We start from the raw sequence: 14,016 nt of genomic DNA, 5'->3' as shown, positions 1-14,016 counted from the left end.
CTCATTTCCACAGGCGAATGAATTTCCGGGATATAAATAGATGTCTGACTGTGCATAGCTACTGCTACGATCTATCTACACGGTGATTTTCGGATATTCTGGCGGAGAGATACGTATAACCATCTCGATCGTTCCCCGACGTATCCAGATCTATAAACGATGGTAAGACTCACAACATACTTCGCAAAACAAGTGCATAAATGTATGCGCTTCTGATCCGATATCCGATCTGTGTAGATCCCAAAGTGGGTGCCAACAAATCGAGTCACCACTATCATCTGATTGGATTAGCAATGACAGGATCGCTTGGCTATGCGATCGACTCCAGGATAGCGCATATTGTGTTGTTCAAGCATAGTGAAGCGTTTGGAGGGCGTCCAGTCGATGGAACCCATGTCTAATGACTCTACGACCATGTTTAATGAACCTGATGCAGGTGGACAGTGGTGGTGACATGGTCCCAATCACCGAGGTCAAACACATGCTGATCGACTGCCGTTAGATAATCGGTCGGGAATGGACTCCAGTCGATCATTCAGCAGGTCAAGACCAAACGGGAACATTTTCGACTTCATGCAAGGGTCACGCCCTCACAGTGACGAGAAAACGGGAGAAAAAGAAAAGCCAAAAGAAAAGGTGAAATAATAAACATGCAGGATGACCTCATGCAGGCTTCCCGTGCAGAAAGCCCGGACTTGTTATTCGACGACACGAGGGCTGCGGCCATCACCTGATGTTGAGCCATGCGCCCATCTTCCCATCACGGGAGCAAACCAGAGGAAAGTTTGAATGAACCGGGGTAAACTAGAGGGTGTACATAGTACGGAGTTAAGTCAACAGTCGTGGTCGTGAGACATGCGGTATCCAAGATGGTGGAGCTCGGTAGCCACGGCAAGGTCGGCGTCTATGATGTAGAATGATGTATTAGATCGATCCAGTATCGACCAAAAACCCCCGCATCCGACCGAACATGATGTAGTATTCTATTCTCTTCAAGAATACTGTTTTTTTTTTTTTGTCATGGCTGTGTTTCTCGGTGATGATGATCAGCCTCCCTTGAATCCTGCCTTATTTCCTTGGCGCTGGGCTCTTGCTGTCATGGTCCGAGCTCATTAATCTCGGACGAATCCACTTTTGCACCAGGCAACCAGCATTTTTGGCTGTTTTGGATGCTGAACGAATACGAGTCACCAAGCCAATTTAAACTCCTGAATAGCTGGAGAGAAAGCATATTTCTAGTTATCAAGGTATTCTTCTACCAGGGGAGCTGGATCGTTGACCCAATCCAGATTCCTTAGAAATATATTAAACCGGATGAGCGACTTTTCAACCTGATACAGGCGTCTATCGATAACATTCCATCCTTAATCTACTCCAGAGTAAGCTAATCACTCAGCCATGCTGATGCGTCTTAATAGACTAAGATAAGATGATATCACTCTTGAAAGCGAGAAATGTTGGGGCGGAAGTTGTTATGTAGGATGAGCACGGAGGTACGGAGGACAGCACAAAGTAATTGAACGTGTGTGGTCACCTGTCCCCCTTCTCTTTTTCTCCAAGCTTAAGCTCCCTGAACTTGGAACTTATGTAGGATTAATTTTCTCGGATGCAGGATTGACCAGCTCCGCTCGGCGCGGCTTGCCGTGATCTTCCCACGCTGTTTTGGTTCGGTATGGTTCCAGTACCTTACCGGACAGTAATCTGGCCCTGCGCCGTAAGGTTGTCTCGTGTGCCCAATAATGTGCTACTAGTTGGGGAACTAGTCGACCTGTAGAGGGAAAAATGATATTCATTACCTACACAGAGTAATACCTTCTTTCGACAATGTCCTTGGTAGCTCAGGGATGTCATGTCGGCTTATTGTTTACTAATGCCGTGTCACTTCATCTATGCGTCGCCTCCCTTTTGACAGCCCCCAAATGCAGGTGTTGTTTCGGGATGGAACTAAATCAAAGATGGCAGTTGTTTGAGGCCGAAAGAAACTTGTCGGGGATCAGAATTGCGATGGCTGGAAGACCTTTGTTAAATTTGTTTGGGGGCAAGAAAATAACAATAATACTTAAAAAAAAAAAAAAATAAAACAAAGCAAATGTTGGCTGACTCTGCCTTAGTGGCCACCAGGTTGACTCCGGCGGCTATTGGCTGAGCCTCCTTATAAGAAAGTCTTACGATGTTGAGATGATACCAAGAACAAGGTAAACTTACTACTTGCGCACTATTGCCAGATGGCCGATCGGAGCCTCTTTTTGGATCCGCTATCAGATCCATTCAACACTCTCCCATTTGCTTATTGCCCAAAAGTCTTGTCCGGACGAAGCTCCTGGACAATAAAAGGAGAAAGAGTACTCCGTAAAAGGACGTGCTCTTGTATAGTAGCAACCCAACTACCACCAATACTAAACTAATTCAGGGACAGTGGGGCTTGGCTGCATGCTAATCGGCGATTTCTTTGGCCGGTCAGTGTGACCGTTGTGGATTAAGCGAAATTGACTTGGGAAGATCCTCGCCCTCCCGTTGGTGGAGAACCGACCAAGGTGGGGTATCATTCCCAAATCAATGAAAGAGTGTCATGATGATTGGTCCGATGGTTTAACTAGGATTGGAATGAAGTCGGAGCGTCTCGCCTCTTTTTCATTTTTCTTACTTTCTTACTTTTCTTTTTTAATTTGTATTTCCTGACAATATGATGATGAGTTTTCTCTTTGGCTTACTGTACCTTTCAAGCGACCTACCGGTATTCTCGACTGAACGAGTAATTGGCCCCTTGTAATCACCTTTGTCACATTTTTTTCTATGTTGACTCGGCGTCTATTATTCCCGTATCCTCCGAATCTCCGCCGTACCCGCCAGTCATTAGGACGTGCACCGTAGTCGGTATGGGGCTGTCGGACGTTATCCGTTCCAGTGTCAAATTCTGGAGACTGAAATTTTCTGTCATTCTGTTTATTTTATTTTTATTTTTTATTTTTCCAGACCTTGGGACTCTTCCCAAGGCACTCTCGGGTCCGGGAGTTTTCATCGCATCCTCGGCACCTCCTGAGGATGACTAGTCCCAATTGGGGGCCGCGGCTTGCCCTGATGAGGCTTAGCGGAATCGACAGGAGCACCTCAAAGGAGTTAGTCGTGACGACAACGATACAGGCCAAATCCCGTAATTACGGATACGCTAGGCCCCGTAATCGTATCCGCCGACGTCCGTCGCCCCGTCGCTCTTCACCTTTGGCGCTGCGGTCCATCACTTGCAAAATCCTCACGTATCGTCTCATTTACTAAATACTTACTTGCCTCTTTTCTTTCCCTCCTCTTCTTTTTCTACTTCTCCTCCTCACCCTCCGACCCTCGTCTACCTCCCTACCCTAATTCCACCACCACGAACTCTCCGGCTCCGTGGCCATCTACCCGCCTTGCGACTCGATCTCGTTCCTGGTTTTCTCACTCTTCCGGCCCTTACGGTCCGCCTTGCGTCAGAGGAACCCTTGCAACGTGACCTCCACTAGAAAACATCCTCGTTTGGCCGCTGGAGACCGGAGCCCGCGCTCCCAAATATAACTCATTCACCTTTAATTTCTCCGCCTGTCGGTCCCTGTCGGTGATCAAAACGTTCTTCTCCAGCTGTCTGGTCCAACGTTACGTTGAGCGCCTAGAACCCCCCTTTCCGTCTGCTCCGCCGAGGGTGTTTTTGACCTTCGATCCTCTTCTCGACTCTCGCGGCATTCTTCCACCCCTAATCCTTCTCGCCGTGAAATAATATATTGAGTCTTGTGAAAGACTTGCCGCAGAGATGAATCCCACCCTTCCGTCATGGAAGGATCGGACGCAAAATCAGTTCGGGAAGCTTCAAATCCAAGTACCATGGCGCTCAATTCAGCTCCTGGTGCCGCATCGCATGCGACGGAAGATTCGGTCGAAGCTGAGGAGTAGGATATCGCCCACCTCGTCGATATCCTCTTTGCAAACTTCGTTCTCGCCTGTGGACACGCTCCGGTCGCTACAAAGCCATCGGTGGACGACATACGACTTCCAATATTTGCTATTGTTGATCGTCGCGATCTTCTCATTGACAGTCATTGAGTCGCCCGGGCCTTTGGGGAAGACTGCCATGTTTACCGCGTACATTGTCGCTCTTCTACTTCCTATCACTCGTCAGTTCTTTTTGCCGTTTCTTCCGATTGCAGGATGGCTCCTGTTTTTCTACGCGTGCCAGTAAGTGAACTCACCGTTCCCTCTCAAGATAGCCTTGTAAAGAAGGCAATTGCTAATCCAGTGGACTCTAGATTCATTCCGAGCGATTGGCGTCCTGCTATCTGGGTCCGGGTGCTACCGGCTTTGGAGAATATCCTCTACGGCGCCAACATCAGCAACATCCTGTCTGCTCATCAGAATGTTGTGCTCGACGTGCTAGCATGGATTCCATATGGTCTCTGCCATTACGGAGCTCCTTTCGTCGTTTCTCTGATTATGTTTATTTTTGGGCCTCCCGGTATTGTGCCGATCTTTGCGCGGACTTTCGGCTATATTAGCATGCTGGCAGTCACCATTCAGCTGTTCTTCCCCTGCTCGCCCCCGTGGTACGAGAATCTGTACGGTCTGGCACCAGCCGACTACTCGATGCAAGGTAACCCTGCGGGTCTTGCTCGCATTGACAAGCTCCTGGGCATTGACCTCTACACCTCGGGCTTCAAACAATCTCCGGTTGTCTTCGGTGCATTCCCATCGCTGCACGCCGCCGATTCGACTCTGGCAGCACTTTTCATGAGCCTGGTCTTCCCTCGCCTGAAGCCATTGTTCGTGACATATACCCTGTGGATGTGGTGGGCCACCATGTATCTGTCCCACCACTACGCCGTTGATCTGGTGTGTGGTGGGCTTTTGGCCACGGTCGCGTTCTATTTCGCGAAGACTCGGTTCATGCCCCGCGTTCAAACCGACAAGATGTTCCGATGGGACTACGACTACGTGGAATACGGCGATTCTTCTCGGGGATATGGCTACGATCTGGCCGGCTACGATGGCGACGTCAACCTGGACAGTGATGAGTGGACGGTAGGCTCGTCTTCCTCCGTCTCATCCGGCTCTCTGAGTCCCATCGATGACCATTACACCTGGGAGGGCGAGGCTCTTGCTTCCCCTGCCTCCGACATTGAGTCCGGAAGACATATGTTCAGCCCGTGATTCAGCCCTCAACTTGCATTTACGGCACTCGCGTTTTTCATTTACTGACGAACGGCGTTTTGGCCATTTTACGACATGCTGGATTCTTATTGCATTGAGCAGATTTCGACACATATATTTTTAATACGCCTTTTTTCTTCGGCACATCCGGCTTAATGGCACCCCGGATCGCGCCGTTTTCCACGCGCATCTTCAACTGTACATGCAAACATTGTTGCGAAATTAGTTGGGCTGTATGATGTGAGCCTACGGCCCCGAGTCTCCCTGAAACTCCGTCAATAATCTTAATCACAAGGTCCAGCGGACTTGGCGCGATTTTCGCTGCTGAGGAGCTTGAACTTTTCTGGTGTCCTTGGAGTCATTCGCTTGTACACTGCTATCTGGATCATTCCAGATCGGACGATTTCGTCCCATTCCAACTACAGTCTTTCGCTATTCTTCAGCTGGTCGAGCCTTTTGCTTCGCTTTTCTTTCTTGTACTCGGCCAGGTACATATACTTTTTTTTTAACATTCTTGTCGATCGCTCACACCATTGGCGCCTAGGATTGGGGACCATGATGGAAAGAGAAAAGTATTGGGGCGCCTTTTGCATCCACTTCACTCGTTGTGCTTAGAAGGAGTTGATGCTTGTTTAATGACCTTTGCATTGGTATATAGAGCGGGGCCAGGACTACCTGATTTCCCTCTCGCGTGGTGGTTTGTTTTGGAGCATTCTTCTATAAAGAGGACATTGGTGATGCAGAGCGGCCGTTCCGAACCGTTCCCTCTACCAAGTAATGGAGACCTTGGGGAGGCACCGGGACTTCAAAGTGGCTGGGCGACAGATGCAGACGGAGTCATCTTGTCGAAGGTTGCACACCCTATGGTATTGAAAACACTTTTACGACTTGACGTTTCTCTGCTGGACACGAGCATCCACCGTGCCACAGAGTTCGTTGGATGCTTTTTATTCCATGGCATTATTATTAATTATAATCCCATCGGTAGCGTTATGATTTATGAAGAACTTTGTACATTACTTGTTTGATTCTTGTGTATACATCTTGGCTTGGACAATTTCAATGACCTGATTACTTATGCTTCATCCTCTCTCTCTTGGGCTCACTTTCGCGTTTCCTGGGTCACCGAGAGACACCGTATCGAATCCAACGTCCCGCATCGGTACGCTTCCGTTCAGTAGTATGCTACTAAGTACAACCTTTTTTTAAACCCATATTTGCCAGATCAGTCCGTCATAGGGGAGTAGCAAAACAAACTTCGACTTGGACCCAAAGAACATAAGAATCCTCCCGAGGAATGATATCTCTTAGAGGCAGATGAACCCGGTAGACGCCAGTCTTAAGCGGTGTTAGTCTCTCCTCTGTACAGTTCTCCTCTTCCGTCTGATCTGAGTCCTTCTTCTCATTATCGGAGTCTTCGGTATCATCTGTCAAGTCAGGCTGTGAGTCCACCGTGCGTTCAAAGCTTCCAGGACTTGGCCGGGATACCGTAGTATCTGTTCATACTTTCATCCCTGATCGCATTGATACGGATTGAATCTTCCAGGGGGATGAAAATAGGGCTGGAATCGCCGACAGTATCGGGAGCAGATTCACGGCATCCGCAGTTTCGTCACTTGCTTGCTCAGAACGAGGTCTCCTATATATAAGTATATAAGGAAAGCCCTGGCTTCCGATACAGGCACGATATACCCTCAGCGGATCGAGATTCGATCCTGTAAATTCTGTCCATTTATCCATAGACTCGCAGATTGCATTGGGGCGTTAAAGATAACGTGGAAGTTCAGCGAGATCGATATCGAAGCTATCACGATGGGAGGGAAGGTCTTTCCTGCTCCGGGATACCCTTCTAGGATAAGGATGCCGTTCGGGAGCGACATGGTTGAATTGATGCAGGTAATATAGCCAGGCTACCTTTCTATCGAGAGAGATATTGGACGCCTTGATGGGGCTGCGGGAGCAAGCCTATCCGGAAAACAATAAGGAGGAAACCGGAGAAAGGTGGAGGATGAACGGATCGATGAGACAAGGAAGAATGAGGGAAGATGGAGGAAAGAAGAATGGATGAAAAGGGGGCCCTCTTTATAGGCGAGGCTGGAGCTACTCGGTGAATCAGTTCCTACTGGTACTCTCTCTAGATGCGTGAAGTATCTGAACGATTCTACTATTGGACTATTGGACTATTGGCAGGTATGAAAGGGGAATATTCACCGCCAGGAGACTGTGTGGTTACTCTGGATGTCTGCTTACTCGGGGTTATCGACTTTTGCTTCGAGAGTGGAATACAATCACCAGGAAGAGGGAATGCTGACTGTGGAGGATGACCTTGACTTTGAAACTGTGAGAATCCCTTTCAACTATTCTATTTCAATCCTCAAAGACAGATGAATAATGGATGTTGCATCTGAAAGGAACGAGCAAACGGGCACAGTGAACCTTTTCTCAAAGAATTGAATCCATGCAATGCCTGAGTGCTTGTTGTATTTTTAGAACAAAGCAGATAAAGGCCTTACTTTTTGATTACTTGGTGATTTTCCTATATCTTTACCTCCACACACATCTCGACTGCTTGACTGAGAACATCCATCCTTCCGTACCGGGCAGTATATAATCCCACTTCCCTTCTTCCTCTATCTTGTTTATGAACCACCTGTTAGTGCTGGAAATCATTCTATTAGCTCAGACTTGACATCTTCTCTGTTTATTGGCACTTTTACCGACATATGGCCAAATTGGCAGAAGTAGACTGCCATATATTCTGCGCTCCAGGCGCTTCCAAGGATATCTGTACGCTATCCCCTTCGCAAAACCACGATCCCACTACCCCGTCTCATCCTACCACGATGGAAGCCAGTATAACTGCGACCGGACTTCGACGGGCTGGTGGGCCAAAGCTCTGCGACATACCGTACAACAGCCGCACAACCGTGATTGAACAACTTCCATTTCAGGAACTGCAGCCCATTCTCGAAACTTGGAAGGTTTGCGGGTCCATGCAGTCTATGGAGTGCACGCCGTGCTATGACGACTCTGCAGAACCGATTCTAGCATTACAAGTTATGGTAGACACTCCACGAGATGATTCTCGGGAGAACTGGCTCCAGGCAGCACAGGAGATGCACGATCTTCTTCGCAGACACGGCTTGGGACATGTGACTGTTGATATTATTGACTGGCGTCTAAAAGTTGGCCCCAATATCCTTATATGCGAGCCGACTGACGCAATCTTCTCCAAGTGGGATATGGTTCGCAAACGCATCCTAGACTCTGTTGATGTGTCTGGATTCCAAATGCTAGGCTGCTATCGTATGGGCTACAAGGATGTGGAGTACAAACCGACTATCCTCATCACTGTCGATCTGAAATCAGAGCGAAACTGGAATCTCGCTAAGCAGGATGTCAACAATATCTTGAACGAGTTTGACCTTTCTATGGTGGACGTGGAGATTTATAAAGATCGCAGTATCTTTTGCGCCCGTCGACCGTCGATTCAGAGTGAAATCAACTCTCGTTATCCTGTTCATACCCGCGAAGGTCCAAGAGTAGCCACGATTGGACATAGTGTAGGTGCTCGGGATGGCGACACTTATGGCACCTTCGGGGGATGGCTCAATATACGGCAAAAGCCTGACTCTGAATGGGAGCCATTTGGCTTGACATGTCGTCATTGCATATTCGATAAACAACCCCAAGATGCGTTAATATCTGAATCAGCACAGGAGGTCGACTGTCCAACTTATGGCAAGGTCAAAGAGTGCATCGATAAACTTACGGAGACAGTCTCATACCTCAAGAGAGGAGAACCTTATCGCACCTTGGAGCAACTTAGAGTGGATGGAGACCTCCCAGACGACCGGAAAGCATTGTGGCGAAATCTCCGAGATCTCATCAAGTCTCATGAAGACGATCTTACACATCTACATTCCTACTATGATTTAAAGACGTATAGGTTTGGCGAAGTCTGGGCACATTCTGGCGACGGCACGACTAGAATCATGGATTGGGCTCTTCTAAAGCCCCATCCGACCCGAGCGTGTCCATCTAATAAAGTGAGTTTCTGCTCTCCTCTTTCTATTCGGAAGTAGCTTAATGTGAAATTATCAGTTTGGCCAATTTACCGAGAGATATCTTCCAATGTTCCTGAAAGCTGAAAACGGCTACATAGAACAGGGTCTGCCGTTGGATCATGGCCAGCCCCTTCACACATACGGTTGCGAATCGAATGCGGCTATCTGCAGATACAGCATACTCCCCACTACGATTTTCACTGTTGCAGCGAACGGGGAACGGCGCGCGACAGATGAGCAGTCGGTCTGTCGTCGGGCATCGCAGCCTTCTTTCGAGCCCGGTGACTCGGGGGCCCTTCTATTCACAGGCTATGGCAATGCAGTAGGAATGGCCTTTGGTGGACAAGTTCAGGGACAGATAGTGGTTTTCACCCATATCGACGACCTCATCGCAGATATCAAAGAACAGACTGGGGCTGACGAAGTAGTCTTTTACACACAGGAATGGCCTGGTGAACCGAGCAGAGGCCCTGGGGAGCGAGACAGTGGATATTGAGGGTTTGGATACGATCTATATAGAATGAATAATCGGATTGATCCAATTGATTGCGGTTATATTCCTAGTTAAATAATAAAGATATATAGCAACACTTATTCTACAAGATTGGTAGACATTCAACAATCAGGCTCAAACCGATTGATACAATCTTGAATGATTGATTGATTAAACCATGCAAGGGAGATCAGAACCGAGGCTCTTCACGAGGATGCTCAAGCCCTATTCTCAATCACCATTACCGAGGAGTAACTGGAAGTAAAAGAAGTTAGGGAATCCGTGCGAGAATACTAAAATTGAATCTAAAGCAGGATACGCTTGTGTATTGCCTGTTTAAATTCTTATTGAATCTTATAAAGAAAGCAATCAATCATCTCTATTGTTTGAATAATTGTGACTGGGGTCAATATATTCTTGTCAAGAAGTTCCTGGCCAGGAACTACCTTCCTATCTTCGTATGGGTTGCTATTGTATTTCTTAGCAAGTTGTCTGGGAGTTAGCCGCTGTGAGCTAGGTTTGACTTGATCCTAGGCCTTTTAATAAGTAATTCAAGGCATAGAGAAGTCTGACCGAAAACCATCCGTCCTGTGCTCCATTACCTGTCTGAATAATAGGGTGTGTTGCGACAGTTCTGGATTTGGAGGGGACAACTTTAGCTAAATTATATCTAAGATACATTAACTACTTCTATAGCAGTAAATCAATCCAGGGAATGGCCCAACTTGGAGCTGTGTATAAGGGGAATATTGTGCGTAGGTAATAATAGTGAGTACTAATGATATCTCAATTCAATATCTATACAGAGTCCCCTTCTCCGGACCCACCAATAAACATAAAGAGGACATAAACATCATCCGTTCACCAACCATACATAATACATAACAGGATTATCTCTTGTATAATAGATATATGCTGAAAATAATTCATAAGAAAGAAACAAGAGGAAAACATTGGGGTATTAAATCTATCTATCTATTCCTCTTCAAAGATCTGCACCCGGTCTGCGTACTCTTTGATTTTTGAGACGAAGGTTTCTTCGATTTCGTCGCCGTGGCCGCCTGCTACGCGGAGGATGAGTTCGTTCAAGGAGGCTCGGCCGAGGATGTCAACGTGATCGCCTTTAAATTGTTAGTTTGGGTATACAATATCTGGGAATGGGGTTGTTGTTGGGTGTTGATTGAATGTGATGTAGGGTGATGTAGTAGGGGGTGGAGATGGAGATGTTGTACCTGTGTTTGGACCACCGCGTGGTGAGAACCTGTCTGGTTCGTGTGGCATTTCAAAGACCTTGATCTTGACTCCTGCTGGGTTGTACCGTTTAATATTCCATCCCTTGGCGCACATGTAGCCGGTGCTAAGAAGGTTGACGGTGCCGTCGCCTTCGCCCATGACGACGCCGTGGTCGACTCCGTCGCTGTTGGTGACGGTGGTGTCAATACTGACGTTTAGGTTGACCAGGGGATCGCGCTCCTCCTGGTAGTAGTAGCTGCGTTCGGTTGGTTTGCCGACGCCGTAGAAGCAATAGACCTTCATGTCCGGGGCCAATGGCAAACGGGCCTCAAGGGGGTTGAGCCATGTGCGAGGGTCGTTTTCGTTTGCTTCGACTTGCGCGGTGGTGTGTGCGACTCCGTGCGAGTAGCTGGTTTGGACTTGATTGCGGTACCATTCGTCGCTCGAGTTCATAAGATACGCCAGACTTTCGGAGACCGTGAGGTTCTTGGCTGTTAGGGACGAGTTGGTCTGCTGGAACTTCAGCAGATTTCCGTAGCTCGTGTGCTGGCCGGGCAGGTCGTCCGGAGCCCACGTTGCATTGCCCCATACGGCTTCTCCGCCCTTGGGGAGCATGCTCGAGATGCCGGGCATGGCCCGGAAGATCTCAGCTCGTTCCTCCTTGGACAGGAACTTCTCCAAACCGTACACGGCAAAGGCGTTCAACTGGGCGGTATCCCTCATTTCGCCCGAGAGGACGGCCGTTAGACCCTTGACGGCGCCCAGCATGCACCCGCTGATGTTGATCCAGGAGGCAACGTGTCTGTTAACCCAGTCACTGCCTCCCTTACCATGCTCCGGATGCTCAACCCATTTAAAGAAATAGAAGAGCACCTGCGAGCCCATGCTGTGTGAAGCTAGAGCCACTTTTTCTCCTTTCACGAGAACGGCAGTCTCGATGTAGGACTTCAACCGACTGAAGTACTGGTCACGGACCTCCAGGTTCAGATAAGACAGTCTCCAATCATAAGCGGCAGTGAAGGCATTAGTCGGATCATACCCGATTGTCGCCAGGTTCTCAAGAATCTTATTCCAGATCCAGTATCCCGTGATGAAGAAATCAGTCGCATCAAAACCCTGTGCCGCCCGTAGCTTGATCCCCGGCGGATCCAACCCGGTATCCTTATCCAGCATGATATGGTTTTTCCACTCTGCCTTATCCAGGACCAAAGCGCGCATCATACTCCAACTGCCCCAGAGTCTCCGACGGAAATACTGGCGGGACGACACCTCGGTGCCCCAGCTCTCGAGCCCAGTGGAGATAACGCCGGGGATCATGACAATGGGATGCTTAGCTTGAATGCCTTGCGATTGAAGTTGTAGACCGACGGAGAATGAATCATAGCTGACAGCGTCGCGCTCATGTTGCTATCCGACATTAATACAATCAGATTTGATCACTACCTCTATGAAGGAAAGAGGGGTTGACATACCGAGAACTCCCTCACATCTTTCACAATGCCCTGCGGTATAACATCCATCAACGCATCCAAGTTCAGATCCATCAGCGCATCGAGACTGATCACATCTTGTTGGTTGGCGAAGAACGCGGCGACGATAATTCCGAAAATGCCGCCCAGAACGAAGATAAGACCATTGCGACGTTTACTCCGCGGCTTCGTCACGAATGACTCTTTCTTCGGTTTCTCGGCTGGCGTTGCAGTCTGCGTAGCGGGAACTACTTTGCTTTCATCGCGAGAGGAGTCCGTAGAAGCGGATTGGACATTGTCGTCCTTGGCCAGGCGACGGCGGAGCATATGGGCGATCGCCAGGAACACGGAGGACAATGGGTGGAATTGACAGCCGCGGATTGAAGGAAAGAGGTAGACTCTTCGGTATATATCAAGTAAGAAAGATACTCAACAGAACAGACAGCCAGAAAAGTGAAGTCAAGAAAGAAAAAGAAAAGGAGGGAGAAAGGAAAAAAAAAAGGCGCACAAGGTGAAGAAGTTGGGAAACGGAAATCACATGCTTTCTGAAGTTGCAACCAAAATGGGACGTCATGAGATTTAATTCCAAAATTACAAAGTCCGTTTTCCTCCCTTTGTACCTGAATTCCTCCTCTTACTTCCTCAGCCGCTCCAATTCCCCACACTCGCTCAGAACTATTACAACGCCCTCCCGCACCTGTCACTCTTTTCCCAAAATCAACATAGAAAGATTGGATTCTCTCAATGAGTCCGAATACGCGGCCGGAATGAGCCATGACGCTACTCCCACCGCAGTCTCCGCTGCACCACCAGACCTCCGCTACATCCGCTATGACGGCGCACGCGAAGACGAATATGTCGCTGCTATGCGGCAACTAATCTCCAAGGACCTCTCTGAGCCGTACAGCATCTACGTCTACCGGTATTTCCTCTACCAATGGGGCGATCTCTGTTTCATGGCCATGGATGACACACTGCCGGACCCGATGGTCGGGGTTGTAGTCTCGAAGCTGGAACCACATCGCGGCGGCCCGTTAAGAGGGTATATTGCAATGTTGGCGGTGCGAGAAGAGCATCGAGGTCGCGGGATTGCAACGAAATTGGTCAGAATGGCGATTGATGCGATGATTGCGCGTGATGCGGACGAGGTTTGTTGCCCGGGTCCCGCAGGGTTGCACATGTGCTCCATTCAGAAGGGATTATACTAATATGAGGGGCTTGCAGATCGCGCTCGAGACCGAAATTACAAATACGGCCGCCATTAAATTGTATGAGCGACTGGGGTTCCTACGCAGTAAAAGATTGCATCGATACTATTTGAACGGTAACTCGGCCTATCGCTTGGTGCTATACCTCAAGGAGGGCGTGGGGTCCATGCGGACGGCGTTCGACCCATACGGGCCCCCTGATATGTCTGGTCCAATTGCTCCTCCGCCGCCAGCTTTGCTTCATGGAAATGGCAATCAATGATGAGACGGAATGGCAGATCGCTTCTTGTGAATAACTTATAGACTACGCAATTACGACAATAGAGAATATGAGTGACGAATACATTTTAACGATCTATTGCAATGAACAGTAG

General features: G+C 48.5%; 5 protein-coding genes across 5 annotated transcripts; 4 read left to right on the top strand and 1 right to left on the bottom strand.

The window, feature by feature from the left end:
• Positions 1–3,781: 3,781 nt before the first annotated feature.
• On the top strand, positions 3,782–5,172 carry F9C07_2678 (uncharacterized protein; the record flags this gene model as incomplete). Its single annotated transcript, XM_041289843.1, has 2 exons — positions 3,782–4,203; positions 4,275–5,172. 2 exons carry the CDS (start codon positions 3,782–3,784, stop codon positions 5,170–5,172), a joined length of 1,320 nt encoding a protein of 439 aa, XP_041142951.1.
• A 155-nt stretch (positions 5,173–5,327) lies between these two features.
• On the top strand, positions 5,328–6,564 carry F9C07_2679 (uncharacterized protein; the record flags this gene model as incomplete). Its single annotated transcript, XM_071510996.1, has 5 exons — positions 5,328–5,370; positions 5,474–5,660; positions 5,717–6,103; positions 6,161–6,183; positions 6,542–6,564. 5 exons carry the CDS (start codon positions 5,328–5,330, stop codon positions 6,562–6,564), a joined length of 663 nt encoding a protein of 220 aa, XP_071363850.1.
• A 484-nt stretch (positions 6,565–7,048) lies between these two features.
• On the top strand, positions 7,049–10,299 carry F9C07_1257308 (uncharacterized protein). Its single transcript, XM_041289842.2, has 2 exons — positions 7,049–9,221; positions 9,277–10,299. Exons 1-2 carry the CDS (start codon positions 7,896–7,898, stop codon positions 9,733–9,735), a joined length of 1,785 nt encoding a protein of 594 aa, XP_041142950.2. The 5' UTR covers positions 7,049–7,895; the 3' UTR covers positions 9,736–10,299.
• Positions 10,300–10,707: 408 nt separating this feature from the next.
• Positions 10,708–12,761, bottom strand: F9C07_2681 (lecithin,cholesterol acyltransferase /Acyl-ceramide synthase; the record flags this gene model as incomplete). The annotated part of the gene is made up of 3 exons (XM_041289835.1): positions 10,708–10,853; positions 10,965–12,372; positions 12,438–12,761. The coding sequence occupies 3 exons, from the start codon at positions 12,759–12,761 to the stop codon at positions 10,708–10,710; spliced, it is 1,878 nt and encodes a 625-aa protein (XP_041142949.1).
• A 245-nt stretch (positions 12,762–13,006) lies between these two features.
• F9C07_2277658 (putative acetyltransferase, GNAT family) lies at positions 13,007–14,002 on the top strand (the record flags this gene model as incomplete). Its single annotated transcript, XM_041284779.2, has 2 exons — positions 13,007–13,582; positions 13,659–14,002. 2 exons carry the CDS (start codon positions 13,007–13,009, stop codon positions 13,902–13,904), a joined length of 822 nt encoding a protein of 273 aa, XP_041142948.2. The 3' UTR covers positions 13,905–14,002.
• Positions 14,003–14,016: the final 14 nt, after the last annotated feature.

Source organism: Aspergillus flavus, chromosome 2 (assembly GCF_009017415.1).
Source record: "Aspergillus flavus chromosome 2, complete sequence".
NCBI lineage: Eukaryota > Fungi > Ascomycota > Eurotiomycetes > Eurotiales > Aspergillaceae > Aspergillus > Aspergillus flavus.
The sequence above is the reverse complement of the archived record's forward strand: the minus strand, read 5'-3'. Positions and strand labels throughout refer to the sequence as shown.